This window comes from Scomber scombrus, chromosome 14, assembly GCF_963691925.1.
Source record: "Scomber scombrus chromosome 14, fScoSco1.1, whole genome shotgun sequence".
Taxonomy (NCBI): Eukaryota; Metazoa; Chordata; class Actinopteri; order Scombriformes; family Scombridae; genus Scomber; species Scomber scombrus.
In genome coordinates, this window is record NC_084983.1 from 25,850,975 (window position 1) to 25,878,453 (window position 27,479).

Consider the following 27,479-nt stretch of genomic DNA (forward strand, 5'->3'; position numbering starts at 1 on the left):
TACAACGCAAGAGAAATGCAGTCTTTTCTTTTCCTCTGAAGAAATATCACTTTTTTTTAGTTACTGAGGAAAATTTGAATGAATTTGCTGGCTTTTTCTTTTCTTAAACTACTGAAGGGACTCTGGCTTTAGTTTATTGCTGTGTAACTGTAGACGTTTTAAATGGGGGGGCAGGGCAGGCAGATCGGGGGCCTGGCACTGTGTGTGATGGGCATTTTAGGAGTGAGTTTGACATGTGGACTGCCGCTGTGGCGTGAGACATCTTTTGTTGGAGCCAACATTGTAACCGCACAATCGGTAAGTCAGTAGAGTTTCCTAGTATATATTAAATTGTATAAATTCCCATTACCTTCACCAGCAGCGCTACTATATTATAGAAATGTAGGAGTAAGAATAAGCATGAAGCATATGAATTAATGGTGGTCACAGTATAATGCCTGATAACATCTAAATGGTCAGTTTGTAACACCACAAATGTTTAAATTGAGCATAAACTGATTGTCACCATAGAAACAGGACTTCAGGGGCTTCTATCAACACCTAATTTACATATTAAAGTCTCACGTATGAGTCCCTCTGTGTCTGTGTTAGGTGTGGGATGGTCTGTGGTTGCACTGTATCGTCCAGGCCACAGGTCAGATGCAGTGTAAGACACACACAACACCCAACACTTTGACTGCTGACATCCAGGCTGGACGTGCCCTCATATTGATCTCCATCCTCGCCGGCTTCCTGGGCTTCATCATCAGCCTCCTGGGTGGAGGTGTGGCCAACTGTAGTGGGACTCCACCTGACCCCGCTGAGCCTCCGTCCTCTTCTAATGGCAGAAAGAAGGTGATGGAGTTGTGAACATATCTGTGTGTTTGTCTCTGTAAAGAAACACTGTAAAATTATAGTTTGCTGCAATTAACCTCCTAGGAGGCCCTGGGGGAAGAAAATGAGCTGTAGATTATTGACCCCCTCGTTCCTCGCAGTCTTTAATTTGCTGTATATCAGTTATATTAAGATCATCTATTTAGGAATATGCACTATGCAGGAATCAACATGAATGTATTTGAGCCAGAATATACAGATTTAAAATAGTTAAAAACATCAGTAATAAAGGTCTTAAATTAAAATTTTGTCATGGCCTTTCTACAACACAGGAGCCTAAATTGTGCCTAAGTATGGTGCATATTACCAAGTTTGCAATTTATCAAATGTCCACACAGTGAGCCCAGGGCCCCTGACAGACTTGGCCGGTCACACAATTAAAATTGTTGGTTAAACTCAATTACATATTTACATAGCAGAGAAGCCAAGTCAGTATCAGTTCTATTAGTTCAGTGTTAAGGATAAAAACAATCATCTTTTGAAGGTTGAAATCCCACATTGAGATTTAACTCAAGAGAAACAATGTTTCAGTGTTGTTTCACTAAAATCCCTTCCAACAATGAATGCTGTATTTTCTGACTTTCTGAAACAAGAGAAATATTGGTGTTGCAAAACTAAGTAAGATTAAAATGACTTAACATTACCATTGAAAATCAAGGCTTTGTCCAGCTGCAGTTGAAGTGTCTCTGTTAAATGTTGCTTAGTTACACACTGAATTAACAATTGTGTAACACATCTGGCAGATCCCATTGTAAGTTTCAAGACATTTCCTCATACAAAGATTTTTCAATCTGATGTTTATATAATGATGTAAAATGTCTGAAAAACAAAGCAAAACCTTTTTTCAGCATTAATGTGACAACTCCATCAAAGCCCCTGAAAAATTCGAACTTTGCTGACTCATAGTATAATATATAAAAAGATGCATTTTTACTGCTTTTACCTTGATGGTCTGATTTATGTTTTCTAAAAACAAGAATAATTGTAAAAACAATCCTTTACATAGGGTATTTCAAATGAACTGGAGTTTTGCAGGGAAAGTGAGAAAAAGGAGACCACAGAGATTAACAGAGCAGATATCTATGGTTATAGCAAGCGTGTTTAAGACATAAACACACATAAATAAAACCCTAGGCAGATTTGTAATGTCAGTCGTATCTTTTGTTTTTCCAGGCATGTCTGCTGGGTGGAGTTCTGTGTGTGCTGTCTGCCATCTTGTGCCTGGTTGCAGTCAGCTGGTCAGCAGCAAGAACCATCTCAATCTTCAATGACCCTTTTGTGGCTGCGGCCTTAAGGAGAGAGGTGGGCTCCTCTATCTACATAGGCTGGGCCTCGTCTGTGCTGCTCCTGCTCGGTGGGGCTCTGATCTGCTTCGTCTGTGGAGAGAAGGAGAGATCACCGCCTTTGTATCGCTCCTCCAGCAACACAGAACTCAGTGACTATTCATCCCGCATGTCCACACAGAGGTCTGATGTCGTAAGATCTAACAACACAAGGATGTTTGATCGCTATGCACCGAATACGATGGTAGAGCATGAAGCCCAAGTGTACAGTCCACCAAATAAAGCTTACAGTGGGGCTGGACTGTATTATTAACCATGTCAAATGGATCAGAAGCACCAGACAACAGCCTTATTCATGGGAATGAGGCCAAACCTGGTGCATGACAGATCCACAACTGTACCAAGTAAATATTATGACAGTAAGCCATAATCTGGATGAATCTGCATAAATCATAGTGCTGAGAAATGACTGAAGGAATGATTTAACTGTGCTCACTTATTGTTTCTATTCACATATTAATTAATGTTTACTATCTCAATGTTTTCTTTTGACAAATCAATAAAGTTTAATATCATTTTTATCATCAGTCTTGATATCTGTATGTATAAGTAACAGTTAAGCATTGTTTAATTGCTTTTATACCATATGAGTAAACAAAGTGTCCTGAATGGGAATAAAATGATGTTAAGTATATTTATATGTAGTCACTGTAAAACAAAAACAAGGATATGTTATCTTTGTTATAAGAAGCATGAATACATTTTTAGGATGAGTCTAACATTCTTTGGTTCAGTATTTCATCTATTAATCTTTGGCACAACAGAAGATAATCTCTGCATTTAGATTCAGTGTGGTTGTCATACACAGACTACAGTGAATCTTCACACTGCAAACAACTTTCCAAACAGGGATTAAAAAAAAAAAAAAAAAAAAAAAAATCATCGAAACCACAGTGTGCCGGACTTTTTTGAGCACTGATCAATCGGTAAGTCCCTCTTTGCATTAATAGTCTCCGCCAAGAAAATATGTCTTTAAACAAGGGAATTAGTTTAAATTTACAGAACAATGTCAAATTTGCAGTATGCTTGTGTGTGAGTGTATTTCTGTAGTTTTGTCATTATAAGGGCCTACGTGCTATCCTCAGAAACTCTGCTATACTTTCTAGTAGTAGCATCGAAAAAATTCCTCACAAACCAGTTTCATGTTACGGTCAAAACTAGAAAACTCCTCCTCTGACTTCAACTTTATCAGCAAAGTCTGTACATGAGGTTGCCAGTGTCAAATTCTCCTCTGAGCGGGCAATAAGACCTACTTCTACGTACGTTCTTGGCAGCAGGCAAAGAACTGCAACCTTCAGCATCACTCAGTCTTAGCTCTTTGAAACGAAGTGATTCAGCATGGTATCTGGAGGAAGACAGATTCTTGGTATGGCCCTGGCCTTCATTGGCTTTGTGGGGAGCATCATCATCTGCGGTCTGCCCAACTGGAAAGTCACAGCCTTTATTGGTGCCAACATCATCACAGCTCAAGTGATCTGGGAGGGTTTGTGGATGAACTGTGTTACCCAAAGTACAGGCCAGATGCAGTGCAAAGTCTACGACTCTCTCCTGGCGTTACCTCAAGACCTGCAGGCTGCCAGAGCACTGGTCATCTTGGCCATCATCACCGGGGTCTTTGGGATCCTTCTTAGCATCATTGGGGGCAAGTGTACCAACTTTGTGGAGGAGGAGAGGCAGAAATGCAAAGTAGCCATTGCTGCTGGAGTCATCTTCATCATCGCGGGCCTGTTGGTGCTTATTCCTGTGTGCTGGACAGCCAACACCATCATTCGTGATTTCAACAATGTTGCCCTAATCAACGCCCAGAAGAGGGAGCTGGGGGCTTCACTGTACATCGGCTGGGCCACTGCAGGGCTGCTGTTCCTTGGTGGAGGAATCCTCTGCAGCTCCTGTCCCCCCGCAGAAGAGAACAGTTATGATGTGAAGTACTCCAAGGCTCGCTCTGTGCAGAGCAGCAAGGTCTACGTTTAGAGAGGACTGGGACAGTTTCATCTTCAGTTTGGCTCATGAAGATGAATCATTTAAAAACCATTTAGAATAATAATGTCTTTAAAGCAGATATTAACTTTTGCACTATCCGTGTTGCAAAGGAATACTATATGTTTGTATGTTTTTTTGATTTTCTATGAATAAACATACTAGGTTTTTGTACTTTACATAATTTTGGACACTTGCATAGAGATTTTCTTTATTTGTTTTGTTTATTTTGGCTGATATATGATGTTTATGCTGACATGCTCACACAAGATATTTACATGATATGCAAGATCCAGAACATGTGTGTTAAAAAAGTATATGTATAAAACGCTTTGTATATTAATGTGAAATGTGAAATCTAACTTGATTAGCTAAGCGTGGTTTTGTGTTTCTCTGTATTCTCTGTATGTCATTAAATCTTTTATTCCAACTTGGTTTAGCAGTTTCTATTTGTCAGAGAGATTAACAGTTACAATGATGACAACTGCCAAAAATGTGCTGTGCAGTGGATCTGGTTTTTCAAGTGCACCTGGAGGGATTGTTAAAAAACAGGTTTTGTGTCAATGTGGCCTTAGTGCCGAAGAAACAAAAGATTCTGAGATAACTGTGTGTGTTTGTGTGTCACTGGTGTTTACGGTTTGAGTGTGTTCCTCTTGTGAAATGAAAAGGAAAATAAAACATGCTTTATATAACTCGGCCATACTCAATTGACTGTTTGTTTTGTGCGCTTCATGACAGTGCAGCCTGCAGGTCTTGAGGTAAAGCCAGGAGAGAGTCATAGACTTTGCACTGCATCCTGCCTACAGTATGTTTGCATGTTGGGACATTTTTATTAGATAAAGTCAAACTTCTTGTGCACTTTACAGTAAACAAGTATGCGAAAATGAAATTTAGTTTGGCCTAATGTCATGAAGAAAAAAAAAAGAGTAAACACAAAAACTATCCCTCTGAACTTTACAAGGACAGCGAGATTACAGATTATTTTGAGCCTGATTAAAAGGCTTGGTGCTTGTGTGCAGAGGGTGTTTGGCATGTTTCAAACAGGTTTTTCTGCACGGTAGCCACTGCTAGAATGAAACAGATTTTCTCTCAGGAGATTGTGTTGCTCTGCATCGCTCTCTTCTTGTTACCCTCAACTGAACTCCACATGTATTAACTTTTGAATCAGATTCCCTTTTTCATTTGAAATCCAATCCAGTATTACTGAATAAAGACAACAATGCAGTGCTTCATGAGAGTGCATCCATGCCTGTTTCATGCATGGATGCCCATCATTCTTCCTTCTTTATCCATCGCTCGTTGTTTCCAAAATAATCTTGTCAGACATGGATAATGAGGGGAGGAAATAGATGATGTCATAGTTTCTCTCTCTCTCTCTCTCTCTCTCTCTCTCTCTCTCTCTCTCTCTCTCTCTCTTTCTCTCTCTCTCTCTCTCTCTGTCTCTCTGTCTCTCTCTCTCTCTCTGTCTCTCTCTCTGTCTCTCTCTCTCTCGCTTTGTTTTTTTGTCAACCTCCTCCCCTTTCTTTTCCCTATAGAGTAGGTGTGGTGCATCCACACCTGACCAGTAGAACACAGACAGCTGCTCAGGTGACAGGAAAGAAAGAGCACTCTCCAGTAGAGAAATAGAGAGGGGACAGAGTGAGAGAAGGGGGGAAGGAGAGAACAATTGGGGATATGAAGAGGGAGGGACTGAGCCAGAGAAGAGGAGGGCTGTAAACAAATGAACTGAGGCCAAACAGAGACACACCTGGAGTCAAGTAAAAGCAACTGGAGGCTAAACAGACAACTGAAATCATCAGACTGGGCTCTGCATTCATGAGATAGATACTTTACAACATTGGAACTGTGGCAAGAAAAAAAGAACAGAAGATGAAAATGGCAACATCGCATGGTGACAAGAACTGACAAAGAAAAGCGCATTGAGAGATACCAAAGAAGAGTGGCGGAAGACCAGGAGTGAAAGCAAAAGAAGCTCCAAAGAAAAGAAAAATAACATCTGAGCACTTTTCAGAGCAGCTACAGAGATCTTCTCTTCACCTTTACATCACATGGCCTCCATGGGGATGCAGATGCTTGCCAGTGCCCTTTGCCTGCTGGGTTGGGCAGGGGTCATCATCAGCTGCATAATGCCAATGTGGCGAGTCACAGCCTTTGTGGGCAGCACCATCGTCACCTCTCAGACCATCTGGGAGGGCATCTGGATGACCTGTGTGGTCCAGAGCACAGGGCAGATTCAGTGTAAACCTTATGACTCTCTCCTTGCTCTTGGTGGTGATCTGCAGGCCGCCAGGGCTCTCACTGTCCTTGCCATTGTTACTGGTGGTGTAGGCCTAATTCTGGCCTTCATTGGTGGGAAGTGCACTCGCTTCATGGATGGAGAAGGAAGCAGGATGAAGAGCAAGGTGGCCATAGCAGCAGGGACGGTGTTGATCGTCACAGGGCTGTTGTGTTTGATTCCCTCATCATGGACGGCTGGTTCGGTCGTGAGGAAGTTCTACAGCGCCTCCATAGATGCTCAGCGCAGGGAGATTGGAGCCTGTCTCTACATTGGCTGGGGAGCGTCCATCCTGCTTATTCTGGGAGGGGGTCTGTTCATCAGCTCAGCGTGCCCCATCAAAGCACACAATGAAGACAAGAACCCATCTGTCCGCTACCTGGTAGTCCGCTCCAATGGGCCCAGTCAGGCTGGTTCTCAACACAGCAGGATACCATCAGCAAAGTCTCAGCCTGTTGGTGCAGTTTTCACCAGGCCTCAAAGCTACGAGGGGGCGTCCGCTAAGTCTCAGTCATACACAAGGCCTCCCTGGGAGGATGTGCCTGACCAGGGCTCGAGGCAGGAGTCAGAGAGATCGTGGGCACCATCAACAAAGTCTCAGATGAAAAGACCAGACTCCAAATCAGAAGAAAGTGATGCTCTTTCTACAAAGTCTCAGCTGAAACGAGCAGAGATGGAAGAGACTTTATCAGACTCGGTCAAGAATGACAATGAGGACGTGTCCTCAAATCCAGCAAGAACATACTTATAATATGGACACACACACTCTTACAAACATAATCAAACACACACACACACACACACACACACACACACACACACACACACACACACACACACACACACACACACACACACACACACACACACACACACACATACACACACACAAACACACACAAACACACACATTTATAGTTATTCTGATGTAGTACTTTTTGTAACTGTTTACTGATTAAAAGTAGTTTAAGAAGTCAGCATTGTATTTAAATGTAGTTATCTTCAAACTCCACTTAGTTAATTAGAGCTTTGTTTTGTTGTTATGTCATATGCACTGAAAGTGAACTGAACCAAACTACAAGGGGCAAGTGAAGGATGTTATAGTTGTCTTCTTCTTTTTCAAAAATGAACTTTACCTGAAGTTTACCTCAGATATTTTTTAGCGACTTTGTTCTCACACACAGCAACCTGAGTAATGAAGCAGCTAATTATTTTAGCCTATTGTTTATGTTTAGGCTACTTTAACATTTTTAATTAAAGTATGATCTCAGATGATATGACGAGAACTTTAAACCACTAAAAACTCTCCCTTGTTGCAAATAAGATGTTGCACTTAATGTTCTATCTGCTGCAAACTGCTACTGTTAAGGGAGTTGCTGTAAACATTTAGCTTTTTGTTACAACTGTGAAATGTGATTTTGTTCATTTTACTTGAACAAATATTTTTTAAAGATGTATACATGTACTTTTCAATAAATGACTGCAATTTTATCAAGGAAGTCATAGCCTTTTTTTCATGTATGTAAATGTATGACATTACATGCTATTCTGTGTTAACATGTCAGGCATGAGATCCTCCTGGACTTTCAGCCTTCCTCCTGGTTATTAAAATCCACAGGACAAACTGGTTTGACAGAAAGTGTGACTTGAAAGAGCTGTTGTTAGAGGAGGGAGGTACAATGCATTTGTAGAGGAATCAAACTTAGTTTCAGTGATGCATATTTATGGGTCATGCGTAGTTTTGGTTTTCCTTATTCAAATATTCAATAGCATCATTATCTAATCAACATCTAATGTCAGCAGACCAAAATGAAAAATATACTTACTTGTACATAAATAGATAAATACTTGACCTCATACAGTAGCCGTCTAAGCAGAATTGTGAAAAAACATATTTTGAGTTCACAGACACACAACCAATAAAACATTAAGGACAGAATGTGGCCAATACCCTTTAATAATCTAAATCAAAATTTTATAAACACCTCCAATCTAGCGGCCCCCACTCTTACTAGTACTCCTACTCAGTGCCAACAATTGAACAAAGATAAGAGGCCTCTCTGCCAGCTCGTCCTGAAGCTATGCCCACACACACACCGGGGCTTCAGGACACACACCAAACAATCTGGCCCAACCAAATCATATCTTTAATTATATCAAACGTTGGAACAAAATCACCAAATCACAAAGTAAATTAGAATTGTATTTGACCCTAAACCGAGTACCTGACCACCATGACTGATAGAAAAATCAAGGAAAAAATGGACAATGTACGGTATGAGTGGACAGCCTTTATTCTTCTCCCTGATCCTCAGAAACTGTCGGAGAAAAGTAAGTGCACAGTAAAAGCTGAAAATGTTAATGTTGTTGTACATGAAGAGAAACAAGCTTTGTAGAAAATGTTTTTGAGTGTTTATATCTGTAAAAAAAAACAGCCTTTTTATTATATTTGATCTGTTATGATGTTGGCAATATATGTTTTTGATCTGTCATATTGATGAATCTTATTTGAATTTGAAATAAACCAACAATGAAGTAAGTCAGAAACATCAACTTTTAAAAATGAGAAAGCACTCAGTGAGGCTGGTGACATTTTTTCAGTACAACATGCAGGGAGATTAAATGAGTTAAACTGCAGCACATCACCGGATGCATGCTGCCTAATCCACAGTGGTCTGTAAAGAAAATATTCAGAGCAGCTCAAGGCTCACCATAAGCCTTAAAGCGTCCATCAGGATTGATGTTCACCATAATCTCAGTCGTGTGAAACACTGCCATCTGGTGGTCAAAGCTACACACAAACACATTGGACCCTGACAGTTCAATATACTCTTCTGCTGTACTTGGATAATTATATAATATATAATCATGTATTAACATTAAACAGCACCTAGAGTACATGGGATCACCTAAAATATTACTGCAATAATGTCATATTTCAGTAAACGTTTGATACACATATTTTTCCATAATAAATTTCATATTTATGGTGGTTAAATATAGGAAATAAAAAGGAACATTTCTTCAAATAAATGCTCCCAAGTGCTCCTCTCATCTGATTGCATCACTTTTCCGCCAATATTCTGCAAAATATATCTAATCTATCTCATTACAGGACACAATTCTTATTCCAAGAAATGTTTTTAATGACACCGTGGTAACAAATCTGATTACATTTACACCAAATGTCAAATGTGTTTTACTTGTTAAATCTATCTCAGACATTTTGAGATAGCAGCATCATATAATAGTACTTACATGTCACATACAGTTATATTGCAACCTCAAGAGGACCAACAATGAATACACTCCTCTGCCTAAATCTCTCCTCTATGCTGCTCAGGGACTTATTGTAAGTATAAGTATACAAAATGTATTGCAACGTGTCCACACATGTAACAGGGACATTGTTAAAAATGACACTTGAGAACATTTGAGGTCTTCATTTTACATTATCCAAGAATGCAGATTAACAACTTCAACTTTGGGTTGAATATCAACAAATCGTGACACTTTGTACCAGTGTTGAGTGAGTTATTTCACTATTTTGCATCTTCTTGCATAAATGTGTTCTGTGCTTTGGCAATATTGTTGTTCATTTTGCTACTGTTGAAGTTTCTTATAGAGATACACAGAGCCCGATATGTAGCCGTCCTCCTGCTCTGATACCGCTCTCTCCCAGTCTTCGACCTCAGTGACATCGACGCAACTCCAGAGGCCCTCTTCCTCCATCTGCTTCAGCTCACGGCCCAGAGCGGCTTTGTATTCCAGGTTGTCATGGTTACTCCTGGTTGTCATGCAAACGCAGCCACCTAGTGGAAACAGTGCAGCCGTGTTGTTGAGTGATAACTCACCTCAGATCAGGGGGTCGTATTTATCAAGCTTCTCAGTGTGGGAAATCACTCCTAACTGGTCAAAAAATGATCAGAGTGAATAATTGTTGGTCTTACTTTGAGCAGTAAGAGTGAAAGTATTTGATGAACTTTCTTAAGTCAGGAAATCACTCCTGTTTCAGTCAATATTTAGGAGAGCTCCAGAGGGGTCCTAACCTGTTATGAGTTTCCATGAGATGGCGTTCAAGCCCCCCAAAAAATGTGACAGGGAACATGCAGCTTCTCAACTTATGAATCAAACGTTGATATCTATAAAGATATTGCACATTTAAGAGCGGACTGGCTGGACAGGCTAATGAATTTCAACTTCTAATATAATTAGAAATAAAAACGTCTTAAATCCATAGACTGTATATAAGAAATTGACGTAACATCCGTGACGTCACCCATTGGTTTGTGGACTGCTGCTCGGAAGCCAATAGTATCGGACCTGAGCAGCGCCATCTTGAAAATAAAAACACGGATTCTACTTATATGGGCATCAGGAGGAGCATGAGGCGCCCTCCTGAACCTGTGAACCAATCAACCTGTCAATCACGACGTAGCCACGCCCTAATGCATACCCTGCTTTATCGTCAAATATAAAATCAGGGAGGCCAAAATGTCCCAAATGAACATCATACTGCATTGAAGAAGGCTTTAAACTAGCGATTGAGACCATAAACACATTTTGAAAACGTTTACTGAGGTTAGAAATCAAGTGAGAAGTTGGTGAATTCTCCATTGACTTGTATAGAGACGGAAGTCCTTTTGACACCAAAACGGTCGCCCCCTGGTGGCCTTTTGATAGAATGCAGTTTTAAATTACTTCCGCGTTGGCCTCATTTCAGAGGACCGGAACTCCCCGCCTGATAAAGACTGAAAAAAATGAAACAGCTAGCCTGGTTCTGTCCAGCAGTAAAAATAAACTGAATTCAGAGTTACAGGAAAAACATAATTGATGTGATCCGAGCACTACGGGGACTGATGTGAATGGTATTACGTCTAAAGTGAGATTCTCTAGTATACACAACTGTTGCTGAAATTGTGATTCTTACATTTTAGAAAGTTACTTCCGCGTTGGCATCATTTCAGAGGACCGGAACTCCCCGCCTGATTAAATCATATTATGTATTGAGAGTAGAGAGGTGTGATTTTAAGAAGCTTGATAAATACAGGCTCAGAACTGCAGATAAGACAGCATGAAACAAACAAGCCCTATTCCCACCTGGTTTGGTGGATTTGCAGAGCTCTCTGACCACACCAACTGGTACCTGACCATCACTCAGTGCTCCAGCAATCACAACCACATCAAACACACCTGCAGGACAGAGATGAGAGAAAGGAGGTGGATGGGTGACAAAGATATGACATAATCACCTACAGCCTCTGCTACCACTGATAATAATACTAAAGATTAATGATATTCAATAGCCATAAAATATTTTCTTTTTCCAAAAAAGGTTAAAAACTAAAATCATAGAAAGGCATACAGTATTAACAATAAAACAACCAAAACTTCCAACAGTAATTAAATGCAATTATAAAGTAAACTTGTAATGAATCTCCAGCAACAACAAGCAGTGACAATGCAACCGTGACATATAGTGAAATAATGTTTAAAAAGACAGATGATGGCAATAAATCTGAACACAACAGAACTAACCTGCCTGAGGATCAACTAATGCATCACAGTGATCAATGACCTGGGTGAAATAATAAGCGTTAAATTACCCCACTGGACAGGTAGCGGCTCCTCTCCAAGCATGCAATGCTTGAGGTCCTGATACAACTCAGTCCCTCTGGCCAACTCCAACATCGCCTCACTTCCATCAATACCCACAAAATGTCCAAATCCATGTTTTTTCATCTGCACAACAGAAATACTGGTCAAATCAATTGATCATGAAAACTTAAAACCAATACTGACAATGCTTTTTAGAATCAGAGGTAAAATAAAGACAGCAAGTATCATAAAACATTTCTAAACAGCCATACATAATCTTCTAAACTGAAATAGACCAGACAGACACGCACATAAAATGTACAATAGTGACTCAAAATATGTAGGAAACACTATTTTTTTCTTCTGTCACCCTGAGAGAAACATTTGCAAAAGAAGGCCTCTGCAGAATATTATATTTATGTACTGCATCAAGACGATAAATATGAAGCTACACCATTGCAGGAGTTTGTTCCCTATAACTTGTGAGTTTACCTGTTTGGCTACCAGTCCTGTGCCACAGGCCACATCCAGCACCAGAGCTGCTTCCCGGTCACCACTGAAATGTGACAAGATGCTTTTTGCTGCCAGACTTGGTGCACGGTAGTCCAGAACGGCCACATCCTATTCAGACGAGTTTTAAGACAGCAAAGGAGCTTTAGTGGAATACAAGAAAGTACTAAATCAAAAAAACACCTCCACTATTGGTTTGTGATTTTTCTTCACATGTGCCTGAACCCATATAAAATATAATTAATGGGTAAAATAGATGGTTATTGATTGTTATTGATGGGAAATGAAGTCTGATTGAAATGAATACAGTATTTTGCTGATGATGTCATACATCCGTCATCTCACCTGATCGTAGTTCTCTGCCCAGGTGTTGTAGAAGTCGACCTTGTCTCTTGAGGTGGTGCTCTTGTGTGCTGATAAGATAACCGCTTTCACATTTTCAAATGTGTTGGTAACAGATGACATCATATACAAACCTGTTCAATTAAAGAAAGAAACGAAGTCATCGCAGTCAAGTGATATTAACAGTTATCAGAATATTTATTATAGATTATAAGTTTTAGGTGTGAATAAAAGTTACAGCTCAGTAAATGTACTTTAACTGGTGATCCCAGTAGAGCTGCAATAATCAGTCAATTAAATGCCTATATATGACTATTTTGATAGTTTGATTGGATATTCTTTAAGAAAATATTGCCCAAATTGTTTTGGTTCTAGCATCTGAATATTTTGTAGTTTCTGACAGTAAACTGAATGTCTTTGAGTTGTTGACTGTGAGTCAAGATTTGAAAACGTCATCACCTTTCTTTTCATACATTACATACATTACATCTTCTAATGGTAAGCATGAACAGGAGGAATAATTACAGCAAGAAAACCTGTTTCAACCTTCACTGGGGCACTTGATTTAAGATTTAGCCTATCACCTGTTTTAAGACAGACTGCAAAGCCCCTTGCCTGCAAAACCTGTTTGGAACCAGGTCATTATAATAGTCAATATTTGTTTCAGTGGTATTAAAACTGGGAGCCTGTCTGACCTTAACTGTGGTTGAAAACTACACAAGACATAACACACTGTAGTGACAGTTACTTACAGTTGTGTCGTTTATTTGTTCCTGACAATTTCTTCACAAGTTCACCATCGGATATCAAGTTGGCAGCTGCTTCCAAAATATTATGGAGCAACACGAAAGATTTGCTGCAGACAACGTGTAGTTATTATGAGCGAATTGGCCAGGAAGCAGTAATACGTGGTTGGATAGTGGAGTATTTTCCCTCAATTCAGTCTGTAAGGAAAAGAAAGAAAGAACAAAATACATTTTTTAAAGAAAAGAAAAAAAAGGCTTGTCACCTGTCTGCACATTTTGTTACCTTAAAAAACCTTTATAGCCAAGATTAAAAGCCAGACAGATAATTCTGCCCCTATGATATAATATATAATATCCCTTGTGGTGCATTCGCTGCCCCCATAGCCTGTAAAAGCATATTTTCCGACAACCCGTGAAGGAGGCATTCATTCGTTCCAATTTCACGCACATGCGCAGTAGCGTCACCCCAGGCTGCTGCTGCTATTCTTGTTCCCACCTGTAGAGCGACTGGGAGTCAAACCAAAAATCTTCTGGAAAGTCCTCCTGATTTTTAACACCAGGCTAACAAGCTAAAACAACGTAGCTGCCGATAAAGTTAGCAGAGTTGTTCCCAAGTGTTATTTTAAGTAACTTTAACAGCTGAAAACTCATTTTGTTGGTTACTTTTCGTCATGGAGCCCTCCGAAAAGTTCCGCTCTCCCCACAACTTGTTTTGGTCCGTTTTCGTGGCATAGCTGGAAAGCTAAATCTGTCTGGTAATATTTGTTCGTTAGCTTAGCATTGGTCTCCCCAACACAAAAAAGCCCAGCCTCCTCTGTGCCTTGTTGGACGGCAGAAGTTTGAAACTTCACTCCCTGGTAAACGGGCCTCATTTACATTTCAAATGCATGTTGTATTTATCCAAAGATTATCTGATAGTTTCTTTCTTTCTGTGAAACAGTATGAAACGCTCAGTTATTGTCTCCAGACAGCAACAACTCAGACAGAAGAACCTTTAACTCTCAACACATGACAGTCAGGATGGTTGCTTGTTGTTGAAATGTGTAATTGCTTTATAAAGATGCCATTTGAGTCACATCTTGCTGTTTGAAGCCATTTTATCGCTTGTAAAAAGCTCATGTTTTGCATTGAAAGCAGTTCAGTTTCATATAACATGTATAACTGTAACCTAAGGCTACATTAACCAGAACTAAGACTTGTGTACATAGTTTGCATCGTACATCTTTTATATTGTCAAAACCCACAAATCAGGTCATAACATAGAGATTAAATTGCATTTACTTGATTTTTGATTTTGTTTGTATTTATTACTCCTTCCTTCTTATCTGCTTTCTTGTTTTCCTGCACTGCTGTTTAATATGGATTTCATCTTGTGTTATTGTGTTGTTGTTGTTGTTGAAATGTGCTGTTCATTTTCTGCAGGTTTTGTTGATTGAAGACCCTCAAAATGTCCATTTTAGGATTAAAAAAGAAACAACCCAAGACTTTCAAAGTCAAAGTTATCACCATGGATGCTGAGATGGAGTTCAGCTGTGAGGTATGGATTTTAGGCAACCGTTGAGCCTGAAATTATGCTTTATTGATATATGTATGGATCAATATACCGTTTCCATGTCCAGGCAGGAATATAACCATATATTGTATGTTTGCATTTATATGGTCTCACATGAAATTAGCCCTCTCAGATTCATGGAAGACTACACTGTAATGTTCTTGCACATTATATAATAATTTGCTTTTGCATACTGTAAGTCATGGTGTGCAGATTCTTTCACCCTGCATTTAGAAAGAAGGACAAAAGAGTCGAGCATGTGTTGCCTCGTACATACAGTCATTAAGGCTTATTGTTGCTGTCCGAGACTCAGCTGACATACTGAAACATGTCAGAAAACCTCCTTGAAGAAGCATCAGTTAACATTTCTCCCAGGAAAATGTGTAACAGAGGTATCAAGCTGCTCAGATCCTGAATCATCTCATCTTATGATCAGTTTAGTTAGTAGATGACAGCGTTAACAAAAGCCACTTTTATTAAATATTTGGAAATTGCTGTGTTAAATAGTCACTTTGATTTTTTCCCCCCTCTCCCTCTATGTTAATGTTTAATTTCTTTTTATGGTTTTACTGCAGGTGGTCTTTATTTCAGGAGAGCTCTACACCTCAAAAAATATAACTGTGCAGGAAACGATATCATTAAATCAGTCATATTAATGTTTTACCATTAAGTTTAAAGTAATAGTCTCGTTTATGTAAAAATATGATGGCTTCTTAGTTTATATATGGGTTTGCTTTAAATAATTACTTGAAATGGGAACAGAGCAGCAGCTTCTCAGCATCTCAACTCACTGGTCTCTCTCTCTCTCTCTGTTTTTATCAGGTGAAGTGGAAAGGTAAAGACCTGTTTGACTTGGTGTGTCGCACAGTCGGTTTGAGGGAGACCTGGTTCTTTGGACTCAGGTACACAATAAAGGACACCTACGCCTGGCTGAAACAAGAGAAACGGGTGAGTGGCACAGTGAATTAGTTTTTTTCACAACACAGATGATTTTTATGTGTTGAGTATAATCATAGACTGTATATAAAATGGACGTAACATCCGTGACGTCACCCATTGGTTTGTGGACGTCTGCTCGGAAGCCAATAGTATCGGATCTGAGCAGCGCCATCTTGAACATTTCCGGTGCATGCTGGGTAAAAATAAACACGGATTCTACTTATATGGCCATCAGGAGGAGCAAGAGGCGCCCTCCTGAACCTGTGAACCAATCAACCTGTCAATCACGACGTAGCCACGCCCTAATGCATACCCTGCTTTATCGTCAAATATAAAATCAGGGAGGCCAAAATTTCACAAATGAACATCATACTGCATTGAAGAAGGCTTTAAACTAGCGATTGAGACCATAAACACATTTCGAAAACGTTTACTGAGGTTAGAAATCAAGTGAGAAGTTGGTGAATTCTCCATTGACTTGTATAGAGACGGAAGTCCTTTTGACACCAAAACGGTCGCCCCCTGGTGGCCTTTTGATAGAATGCAGTTTTAAGTTACTTCCGTGTTGGCCTCATTTCAGAGGACCAGAACTCTCCGCCTGAGTATAACCTGTGTTATAGGGCTGCAACTCATTTGTTTTTTTAATAATCAGTTAATTATTTTTCAAATAGACAATATTTTTTCTAGTCTATAAAATGTCAGTAAATAAATAAATGCCCTCTCTTAATTTTGCAGTCTGATAAACAGTCCAAATCACAAACACACATTCAAATTACAATTATACAGAACATTAAAATCAAGCAGGAACCAGCTCATAATTGTCATTTTCCTTCATAAATGGATTAAAAATGCATGATGGATAATCTAAATCGATGATGAGTTATGAGTCGAGCAGTTGAGCTACTAATTTATTAATTGTTTATGCTAATTACTAAAACTAATTTACACAAACTGATCAGATAAACAAATAATTTTGTACTTTTCTTCTGATATATATATTTTTTCCTCCTCTAAGGTCTTGGATCAGGAGGTTCCCAAGGACTCGCCCATAACATTTCATTTCCTGGCAAAATTCTTCCCAGAGAAAGTAGAAGAAGAGTTAGTCCAAGAAATCACTCAGCATCTCTTCTTCTTACAGGTAATCTATTAAATTACATGTTTTTTTTTTTTTTTTTAAATAACCATAGTCCTGATCTTTTGGACATTTAGGTCGTTTTTTTCCCACAATTTACCTGCAATTCCTTCTTAAAAATATTTACTTTGTTTGATACATGTTTATATGTGTCTTCAATCTCTTGTTCAGGTGAAAAAGCAGATCTTAGATGAAGAGATTTTCTGTTCCCCTGAAGCTTCTGTTCTGCTGGCGTCATATGCTGTTCAAGCCAAGGTAAGAAAGCCATGAGAGGTTAATGGTTCCTCTCAGTCACTAATGGCGCTTTTCCACTACACAGTTCCAGCACGACTCGACTCGGCTCGACTCGACTCAGTACGGTTCCAGGACAGACCTTTTCCATTACAAAAAAGTACCTACTCAACGTGGGCGGGGTCGTCATAGCACGGCTCCGCGAAACTGCCGTGACTTCGTTTTATACGCGACACAAAACACATAAACAATGGAGGACATTGAGGCAGTGGTGTACTTGCTGCTGTATGAGGCTTTTTGTCACACAAAGCAAGAGAAGAGAGCCGTATAGCTGTAACTATGGTAACACCGTATAGCTGTAACTATGGTTGTAACGCTGCTGCCGGTATTTAAAAATGCCGGGTTTGATTCTTGTGTGGGACGGCTCATGACTCTTCCAGCGACAACTCTTCTGACCAATCAGCGGCCAGCAGTGTGTCGACGTCACATTTTAGTATCGGCTTGGCTCGCTTGGAACCTCACCAGAGCAGGTACTAAAAAAGGCCAGGTACTTTCCCTAGTGGAAACGCAAAAAGAACCGAGGCGAGACGAGCTGGAACTTTGTAGTGGAAAAGCGCCATTAAAGGACCAGTGTGTAAAATGTAGCAGTAAGTATGTTTTAATTAGTGTATAATCCCTTGAAAATAAGAATAGTTGTTATTGTTACCTTAGAGTGAGCCCTTAATATCTGGATGAGAAGCGGGTCCTCTTTCACAGAGCCCGCCATATTGCACCGCCATGTTTCTACAGTAGCTCAAAATGGACAATCCACAATCCTTTCTTTCTTTTTCCCTCTTTTTTTCACTATCCCTCCCTCCATCTCATTCTCAGTATGGTGACTACGACCCAAACTTTCACAAGCCGGGCTTTCTGGCACAAGATGAACTTCTGCCAAAACGAGTGAGTAAAGCCAGCGTGTGTGTGTGTGTGTGTGTCTGTGCGTTTGTGTGCGTGCGTGTGTGTGTGTGTTGGTCTGTGTGCGTTTGTCTGTGTGTGTGTGTGTGTTTGTCTGTGTGCGTGCGTGTCTGTGTGTGTGTGTGTGTGTGTGTGTGTGTGTGTGTGTGTTTGTCTGTGTGCCTGCGTGCGTGTGTGTGTGTCTGTGTGTGTGTGTGTGTGTATGTATGTGTGTGTGTGTGTTTGTATGTCTGTGTGTGTGTTTGTATGTATGTATGTGTGTGTGTGTGTGTTTGTGTGTGTGTGTGTGTGTCTGTGTGTGTTTGTGTGTGCACAATATATATAGTTTTTCCTCTGATGTTCTAGTATATATATGTGTGTGTGTGTGTGTGTATCTTAGGTTCTGATGCAGTACCAAATGACAGCTGACATGTGGGAGGAGAAGATCACAGCTTGGTACGCGGAGCACAGAGGCATCGCCAGGTAGGACTGACCTAGGAGCGCTTCTAACATCCATCATGTTAAGAGAAATAAAACCTTTAAAAAAAAAAGTGTCATCCAAGATTCTGTGCTCAAAGTGTGATAAATGCATCAAGGTTTGATATGCCCTTTTTTATTCATCACATCATTCACACAGGGATGAAGCTGAGATGGAATACCTAAAGATTGCTCAAGACCTTGAGATGTATGGTGTCAGCTACTTTGCCATCACTGTGAGTGTGAATTCCTGTTCCTATTTATTATGGTGTTCTGAAATATGCGACCTTATTACAACGTCACACTGGATTACATTACACTATTTTTCTCAATCACATTGACAGCAAAACAAGAGGGACACGGACCTGTTACTCGGAGTGGATGCTCAGGGTCTTCACATCTACAGCCCTAACAGCAAACTCAACCCTAACAAGTCGTTTCCTTGGAGCGGCATCCGCAACATCTCTTACAGCGAAAAGGAGGTAAGCGTAATCAGTGGAAGCTTTTACAGCCTTCTTCCGGAGACAGTTTGCATTTTATGTCACTTTTTCGACTTGTTGACTTGATGGTAAATCCACATCCATAATGATTTTATCAATACAATATGTCAAATAATAATATATTTGTTCACTAATTTTTACTTTTACCAGTTAGTTTTCCTCTTGTTTATCATCAGCTTGTAAAAAGGAGCTCAGACGATTTAAACTTCTCTAACTTTTTTATGTTAAAGTTCACAATCAAACCACTCGACAAGAAGAAAGATGTTTTCAAGTTCTACTCCTCTCAACTGCGCGTCAATAAGCTGGTTGGTTTTCCCAGTTTGTCCATTTAACTGTTCAAATATAACACTTTGAATGAGAGAAAAATTATAAGAAGTAAGAAAATATTGCCGGTTTGTATCGCCTGTGTCTTCAGATCCTGCAGTTGTGCATCGGTAACCATGATCTGTTCATGAGGAGGAGGAAGGTGGACTCCATTGAAGTGCAGCAGATGAAGGCTCAAGCAAAAGAAGAGAAGGCCCGCAAGAAGGTGAGCTGGAACCTGAGAGATGAGAATAAAACACAGATGTGAAAATTATTTTATTATTTTTAACTTTATTGGGTTCCTTGGACTCCATCTAGATGGAGCGTCAAATCCTGGCGAGAGAAAAACAGATGAGGGAGGAAGCAGAACGAGCAAAAGAAGAGATGGAACGAAGACTCTTCCAGCTGCAGGATGAAGCACGACTGGCCAACGAGGCACTGGTGAGATCTTCTTCCTTGACGTGAGATAATTGCATAAAAGAAACGATACAAATAGAATGACGTCGAGCCCGATACGTCCATCATGTTGAACTCCAAAGTCTTCCACAACTGATCTCATGCTAACATATTTTTGAAATGTTGCATTGCATTATGTCCAGCTGCGATCTGAGGAGACGGCAGACCTGCTGGCAGAGAAGGCCCAGATCGCAGAAGAGGAGGCCAAGCTGCTGGCCCACAAGGCTGCAGAGGCTGAGCAGGACAGGCAGAGGTTAGAGGTCACCGCCATGAAAACGAAGGAGGAGAAAAGGCTGATGGAGCAGAAGATGAGGGAGGCAGAGCAGCTGGCCGTCAAACTGGTGGAGCAGTCTGAGAGGAGGTGTGGACTTCACTTCACTTACAGCTTTGCATTATGCATTACATGTAAATAATACATAAAATACATTAAATTATATGAGGTCTAATAACATCTCAATGAATAAATGAGATACTGTTGACAGTTTAAAACAGAGTGTGTTTCTGTGGCAGTACATTAAGGGCCTGATTTACTAAAGGTCTGCGTGTGTAGAAACGTGTGCAAACTTGACATCACCTGCAAAAAATGTGCAAGCTGATTTACTAACGCAGCGCACTGAGGTTTGCATCTTTCAACTGTGTAAGATAGTACGCGCTGTCCATTTAGTACGTTTACCATAATGAATGTAATATGAGGCGTTTCAACCCCAGTGTGCAAAATACAGGGAGGAGAAAATGCAAATATGTTATTTAGCACGCGCATTGTGATTTACCAAACCTGAAGGTATTATTTCTGACGCTAACTGCGTCTATAAATAATACCTTTGAAGGACAGGTATTAACCTGCTGTTACTATGGAGACAAGGAGACGGAGGCACAATGACAGAATACACACAGGACGGAGTTTTTCCACCTGTCTTAATCATTTTGGTGTGGAATATTTTTGGTTTTACTAACAGCATTGACTTTGTCACTAATACTCTCCTATATGTGGGTTTTTCTGGTAATATTAGTTTTTGTTATAACTCAATATATTAGTTAACCTCTTCCACTAGAACCTGATCACATTTCATTTTGCACTTGCAGCTTTCTGCTCGTCCAAACTCTCCATAAAGACACAAAACCCTCATTTAAATACTGCTGTCTCCACCTGTTGCACCTGTTTCCATTTACGCAATTATTCTTAGTAGATCACCTGCAAAACGCACCTATTGCACCGTGCACGCAATTTAGTACCCACTATTTGGGATCTTAGTAAATCAGGCCCTAAAAGCGTTCTTCTATAATGTTTAATGTCGGATATTTAAAGAAAGGATCAAAATCTATGCAGCCCTATCAGAGATATCATCTGTTTACCTCTAGGTTGAAGGAGGCAGATCACCTGAAACAGGACCTGACTGAGGCAAAGGATGCTGAGCGGAGAGCCAAACAGAAGCTGCTGGAGATCACTAAAACCACTTACCCTGTACGCTGGTGATGACACTGATACATGTGTGCTCTCTGTGATGCCTTTGTTGTTGTTGTTGTTGTTGTTTTTAGGTGGATGAATACAGGAGGTTATTGTTTGAATATTTAGTTATTTCCTGAAATCCAGGTTATTACAGTGTGGTTATTTTATTAAGTAAAGCCATTTATTACCTGCTGTCCTTTTTAAAGGTAATTTATGTTAGATACTTCTACAGTCTGTGGTGTTCACTGCATTTCAGGACTTATTTTTAGGGGAGGGTTATTACTGTCTGCCGCAAGTGTTTGTGCTTTTTCCAGAGAGCAATCTGTAACTGCCAGATTAGAGGTGGAGGATGTCTTCACCTGTGAATTTTACTGACTGTGATAAAAGCAGCTTTATATCGTTACTTAATGGATATTGACTTGAACAAAAAATAGCAAGAATAACTTTTTGGCTACAGAATTTTTTGCTTTTCTGAGCATTTTTATATTATAACACAGATAACTGGGAAGATAAATGCAACACAAAACAAGAAAAATATACCCAGGATTGAAATATGTTTTATTTGACAGTTTTCATTTTGATTCAGTTAGATAGGATTGGTTTACTCCCACTTTGTGTCGAGTGGATGCTCGGAGTAGGAGTGTTTTTAAAAAAAAAAAGAAAAGTGACATAACTCAAAACTTTGACATGCTGATATTTGTTTGTCAGCACATAGTAACAGAAGAGCAACATGCTTTATCTTCACGAGTGTAGCTGCTAATTTGACATCCGTCTGCCTTATTTTAAGCTCATAGCAGCTTACTCCGCTCCGCCCGCTCCTCCTGAAGCAGCTGACTTTGCTTTTGAATCGACATCTACGCGCGTCGACTTCAAGGACTCTGACATGAAAAGGCTTTCTATGGAGATTGAGAGAGAGAGGTGAGCTCGAGTTAAAATATCCTGCAACAACACGTTAGAAGCACGGCTTGACTCTGCTTGTTTATGGCTTCTCATCATGCATCAGTACTCATCAATGCATATCTGTGTATTTTTCTCTCCCTGTCTCTTGTTGTTGTTCCTCTCTTGCTCTCGCAGGCTGGAGTACATGGAGAAGAGTAAACACCTGCAGGATCAGCTGAAGGAGCTGAAGTCAGAGATTGAGTCGCTGAAGCTTGAGGAGCAGCAGCAACAGGCCGGCGTCTACAGCCTCCACAATGAGGCGAGGGGATACGTCCAGGAGCCTGTCTACATACCTCACAGCAACGTACGTTTGATCATTTCACATAAATCATCTTAATATGACTATTTAAAATACCTGCTTATACATACACTAAAACCAAAAAATCTCAAATAAAACCAAGATTAAGATTATATTTGCACGTACATCATTCTGCAGACTGAAGGTTAAACATCCAACTGAAGTAACAATAAGCAAAAGTCATCTCTGAGTGGAAGGGGGACATTTACTCTGTGTTGAAAACTTCTGAACACTTAGCAGAAAGGTTGAAATATATATACAAAGTGTTTCTATGTAGAACCAACTGCTTGCATGCCAAAGGATGTCATGTCTTGTTTATCCTGAAAATAGAAATGTGTAGCATCTGTAGCTAAGATATGCAGCGATCACATGCAGAGCATAGACTTTAAATGTAGAGAAAAGTGAGCTGAAGGACTCCTGCTGAAAATATTGGTGCAAAACATTTAAGAAGGGAGGATATGAAATACAGTCCTTATGTAAAATATTAATTACATCAGTATATTTTAGGGATGTCCGATATTATCGGCCGATATTCACTTAAAAATGTAATATCGGGAAATATCGGTATCGGGTTTTTATAACCGATATTTGTACTGTAGGCTTCAGCATTTCCGAGCCGGCATGAACGCAGCATGAGACGTTTACCGGCGTGCGCTTGATGACGTATAACAACAACAACACGCTAGACTTGTGGGTTGCTAGCCGTGGCTTATGTTATGCTTTTCGGCGAGTTGCCCCTGTGACGTCACCGTCAGAGTCCGGTGGGTCCTATCTGGATCCTATCTGGATCCTCTCTGGGTCCTCTCTGGGTCCTATCTGGGTCCTGTCTGGGTCCTATCTGGGTCCTATCTGGGTCCTATCTGGGCCCTATCTGGGTCCTACCTGGGTCCTATCTGGGTCCTATCTGGGTCCTATCTGGGTCCTATCTGGGTCCTATCTGGATCCTACCTGGGTCCTACCTGGGTCCTATCTGGGCCCTATCTGGGTCCTACCTGGGTCCTATCTGGGTCCTATCTGGGTCCTATCTGGATCCTACCTGGGTCCTACCTGGGTCCTACCTGGGTCCTATCTGGGCCCTATCTGGGTCCTATCTGGGTCCTACCTGGGTCCTATCTGGGCCCTATCTGGGCCCTATCTGGGTCCTATCTGGGTCCTGTCTGGGTCCTATCTGGGTCCTATCTGGGTCCTATCTGGGTCCTATCTGGGTCCTATCTGGGTCCTACTCTGCTAGAGACACAACAGCTGAGAGGAGCGAGTGAGAGGACGTTCCTATAAAAGGTCCCGCCTCCAGAAACGGGGCTTATGTCTGTGGTTTGGAACTAAGCAGCATAATAAATATGGCAGTTTTTTTTTTTTTTTTTTCATAACTTAAGTTGAAGTTGTTCTCTTATGTTGCACAGACAGTGTTTACATGTGGAAAGCCATGTTGCATTTATGTTTGCATCCAGTGGGGCATCACAGTAAAATTAGGCATAATGTGTTAATTCAACAGTAGGAGATATGTTATGTTGTTACCTAATAATAGTTTTGGTGTAAAAAGCCTGCAAATATCGGTATCGGAAATTAAGAGTTGGACAATATCGGTATGTCGGATATCGGCAGAAAAGTCAATATCGAGCATCCCTAGTATATTTACATAACTGCGTACATATTTATGGTTTGAGTTCGTAATCACACCATGAATGCACATTCCTTTATACACCTTGAAGTCACCCTGCTCATACTTGTCTTGTTTTGCAGCGAAACTCTGCGTACATGTCTCAGATGGGCTTCTTTGAAGAAGTGTGATCCTGCAGCCACAAGAGGAGGAAGACTTTATGAGACATCTCTAAATGTTTGGTTGATATTTTACCTGAATGAACCTACGAGACAGACACATACATACACCACCACTGTGTGCTTTTGGAAAGACTTTTATATGTATCCTCAACAACAAACAGCCACATGCCCGGCCGCCTGCTCAGGCTCATGCTACGTTGTACCATCTGTTACACTACAGCACCTTCCACATTTCTTTTTCTATATAATGAACACATTACGTAATGTGTGCCATGTATCTAACACTGATTCAGGATGTGGTGCTGAGGATGGATGTATGAATTCACTGGTATATTCTGCAGTTACAACGGTATGACTAGTATTTAAAATAGTTTTTATAATCGGACGATCTGCTTAATGAGGTAGTTTAAGACATCGTCACATGCCAATTCATTAGACATCATCCAACCCTAGAATGAATGAGTTTTAAATTGTTTTATGTGGTTTTAAGGGATATAATGGTCAGATATAGAATAATGCCTCAGTGACATGTTATAGATTTATGCATTAACAACATTTTGGGACAGCATTTGAGTTTTAATATGTCATGAACCGTCTTAAGGCAAAGCTCTTGCATCAGGTGTAATTAGTTAAATTATCTTTTCAGGTGGGGGACAAATGTAAAAAAAAAATTTGTAAATGTGAAAAAAAAAAAAAAAAATTGGTCTGTTTTTTTTCAAACCAGCAAAGTGTTTCTCAAATTTGGCTTTTGACATTAGCACTTCAGAAACCCAATTATACAGTAACCAAGCTATTGTTATTGTTACTTCGGACACAAAAAAAAAATACACTGAAGATAACTCTAACTAACATTGCGCTAATTTAGTAATTTATAAAACTGCAACTTTAACATGCAGACGTGTGCAGGGTGCCTAGATGTGACACTCCATAAAGATTTTGTTTTTCTTTTTTTCTTTTTGGTGTTTCATTTCTATTTGCTTGCTGTTTTTTGTTACTTTGTTCAAGAGCTGCCTTATTGTGTATCTAATGCCTCATCATGGTAATTAATAGAAATGCAGTATATATAGTTTCAAGCTTGAACTCTGCCATTTCAAGTTTTTGTATGTTTTACTCTACTCTGATGTGCCTTGAGGTTTATTTTTTACCATTTTGATTTGAGTTGCAACGGTTTTTACTCGGGTGTTATTGTGCTCATTTGTCTTTAGCATTAGGGTTCCTCCTTAAGTTTGGGATTCATTTCACATCCTGACTTAATTACAGAATAACTGACTGACGACTTTCCTGATTTCTCTTTGCTAATGTATTTCTCAGGGTTAGTGTTGGAGACAATCACTGCAGGTAGAATCTAGTTGTTTTTATCCCCTGAGATATACAGTACGATATCCATTAATGTTAACTTTTTTTTTTTGAGCATGAGTCCAATAGTAAGGTTATTAAGGTTATTGCCGGCAGTGGGTGCGTTGCATTTCACAAATATAGAGGTGGGTAACTTGAGTGAACTTTTATTCTGCTGCTCTCCTCGTGACTTTTTTTCAGAAAGGGAGAGACTGGATGCAAAATGTTTATTTGTAGCACCATGTTAGAGACTGACTTCATTATAGACTGAACATGATTGGTTTATTATAACCCTCATGACTGTGGTTGTAAACGAGCAAGGCTAACCCTGGTCTTGTGTAAATGTTTATTGTGTTAACGCAGGTGGAAATGCTTCAGTTTGCATCTTTTATCCTTATTTATTTGTGCCTTAAAAAACACTATCACCACACATTTTCATGAGGTGTATCATTGTGGGGGAACTTTTGTATTTTAATGTATGTTTTATTGTACTATCATCATGGGATTTTCCTGCCAAATTTAAGTCCAGTGTTAAAAAAAAAACAAACAACTTTACATCTAAGAACCCGAGAGGGACACGGTGACATAAATGTTACGGTTTCACATGTACAACAATGTTTTGTCAGTGATTTGTAACCTTGAGTATTTTTGTGTATATCATTTCATTACAACAGTGATCATACAGCAGTGTGTCAAAGTGTTGTCTTTTGGGCATTATAGAGTGTCCCTCTCCCATCAAGGCAACGCAATCCTCTTAATATGTGATTTTAATAATGAAACATTCTTAGGAATACTTCATCTGCATCTGAAATGGCATCAAAATATAATTTAGACAGTCTGATTGGCAGATGGTGGATATGATTGTTGTAGAATAACTAAATCCTGATCAGGGATACTGGAACATTGGACAAGGCTGACTTGAAAATTACTTGAGTCAGATTCTTGACTTGAAATGCCCCAATACTGATATTGATTATCAGTCTGATACTGACTAGCTCAGTGGTCTCCAACCCTGCTCCCGGAGAGCTACTGTTGCATAATAACGAGTTATTTATTAGAATCAGGTGTGTTAAAGAGGGGAGCCACCTGAAACATGCAGGGCAGTAGCTCTCCAGGAGCAGGGTTGGAGACCACTGGACTAGCTGAATCAGGTATCAGTGACAATGGGCCAATCTTGTATCAGATACCATTATTTTAATAACAAATCATTACATTTATATCATTATATCTATGTATTTATTTGTTACATTTTGTTTTAAAAAGTCAGGAAAGCAATGTTGAAATCAAGCCTGATTTTACTTTCCACATACAATAAAAGATGCCAGTCTCCTTCACACAGTGAGGAGGAAAGATTATTAATTAAACACTATTGGATTGGGACTTGCTATTAGCCGAAACTCAAAGCCCAGGTATTGGTTTTGCACTGAAAATGTCAGATCGGTGCATCCCTTCTCTTGTCCACTGAGGTATGGCTGTTTAGATCTGTCATGTCGC

At 39.9% G+C, this 27,479-nt stretch overlaps 5 protein-coding genes across 6 annotated transcripts; 4 read left to right on the forward strand and 1 right to left on the reverse strand.

The window, feature by feature from the left end:
- Positions 1–30: 30 nt before the first annotated feature.
- On the forward strand, positions 31–2,552 carry LOC133994591 (claudin-4-like). The gene is made up of 3 exons (XM_062433918.1): positions 31–297; positions 592–834; positions 2,047–2,552. The coding sequence occupies exons 1-3, from the start codon at positions 163–165 to the stop codon at positions 2,467–2,469; spliced, it is 801 nt and encodes a 266-aa protein (XP_062289902.1). The 5' UTR covers positions 31–162; the 3' UTR covers positions 2,470–2,552.
- Positions 2,553–3,222: 670 nt separating this feature from the next.
- LOC133994596 (claudin-4-like) lies at positions 3,223–4,187 on the forward strand. 2 transcript variants are annotated; one of them, XM_062433925.1, is made up of 2 exons: positions 3,223–3,248; positions 3,572–4,187. In XM_062433925.1, exons 1-2 carry the CDS (start codon positions 3,223–3,225, stop codon positions 4,185–4,187), a joined length of 642 nt encoding a protein of 213 aa, XP_062289909.1. The 2 variants fall into 2 exon arrangements, with proteins under 2 accessions (XP_062289909.1, XP_062289908.1); XM_062433924.1 differs by lacking the exon at positions 3,223–3,248 and having other exon boundaries at positions 3,555–4,187.
- Positions 4,188–6,241: 2,054 nt separating this feature from the next.
- On the forward strand, positions 6,242–7,219 carry LOC133994588 (claudin-4-like). The gene has a single exon (XM_062433916.1). It carries the CDS (start codon positions 6,242–6,244, stop codon positions 7,217–7,219), a length of 978 nt encoding a protein of 325 aa, XP_062289900.1.
- Positions 7,220–9,597: 2,378 nt separating this feature from the next.
- mettl27 (methyltransferase like 27) lies at positions 9,598–13,799 on the reverse strand. The gene is made up of 6 exons (XM_062433919.1): positions 13,671–13,799; positions 12,922–13,052; positions 12,559–12,687; positions 12,075–12,210; positions 11,569–11,661; positions 9,598–10,280 (listed from the first exon to the last, which is right to left on the reverse strand). Exons 2-6 carry the CDS (start codon positions 13,042–13,044, stop codon positions 10,072–10,074), a joined length of 690 nt encoding a protein of 229 aa, XP_062289903.1. The 5' UTR covers positions 13,045–13,052; positions 13,671–13,799; the 3' UTR covers positions 9,598–10,071.
- A 402-nt stretch (positions 13,800–14,201) lies between these two features.
- nf2b (NF2, moesin-ezrin-radixin like (MERLIN) tumor suppressor b) lies at positions 14,202–26,659 on the forward strand. The gene is made up of 17 exons (XM_062433911.1): positions 14,202–14,521; positions 15,087–15,201; positions 16,039–16,164; positions 17,171–17,293; positions 17,459–17,542; positions 18,389–18,457; positions 18,852–18,934; positions 19,089–19,164; positions 19,273–19,410; positions 19,659–19,733; positions 19,844–19,957; positions 20,050–20,172; positions 20,331–20,548; positions 21,547–21,649; positions 22,422–22,552; positions 22,709–22,877; positions 24,612–26,659. Exons 2-17 carry the CDS (start codon positions 15,112–15,114, stop codon positions 24,657–24,659), a joined length of 1,770 nt encoding a protein of 589 aa, XP_062289895.1. The 5' UTR covers positions 14,202–14,521; positions 15,087–15,111; the 3' UTR covers positions 24,660–26,659.
- Positions 26,660–27,479: the final 820 nt, after the last annotated feature.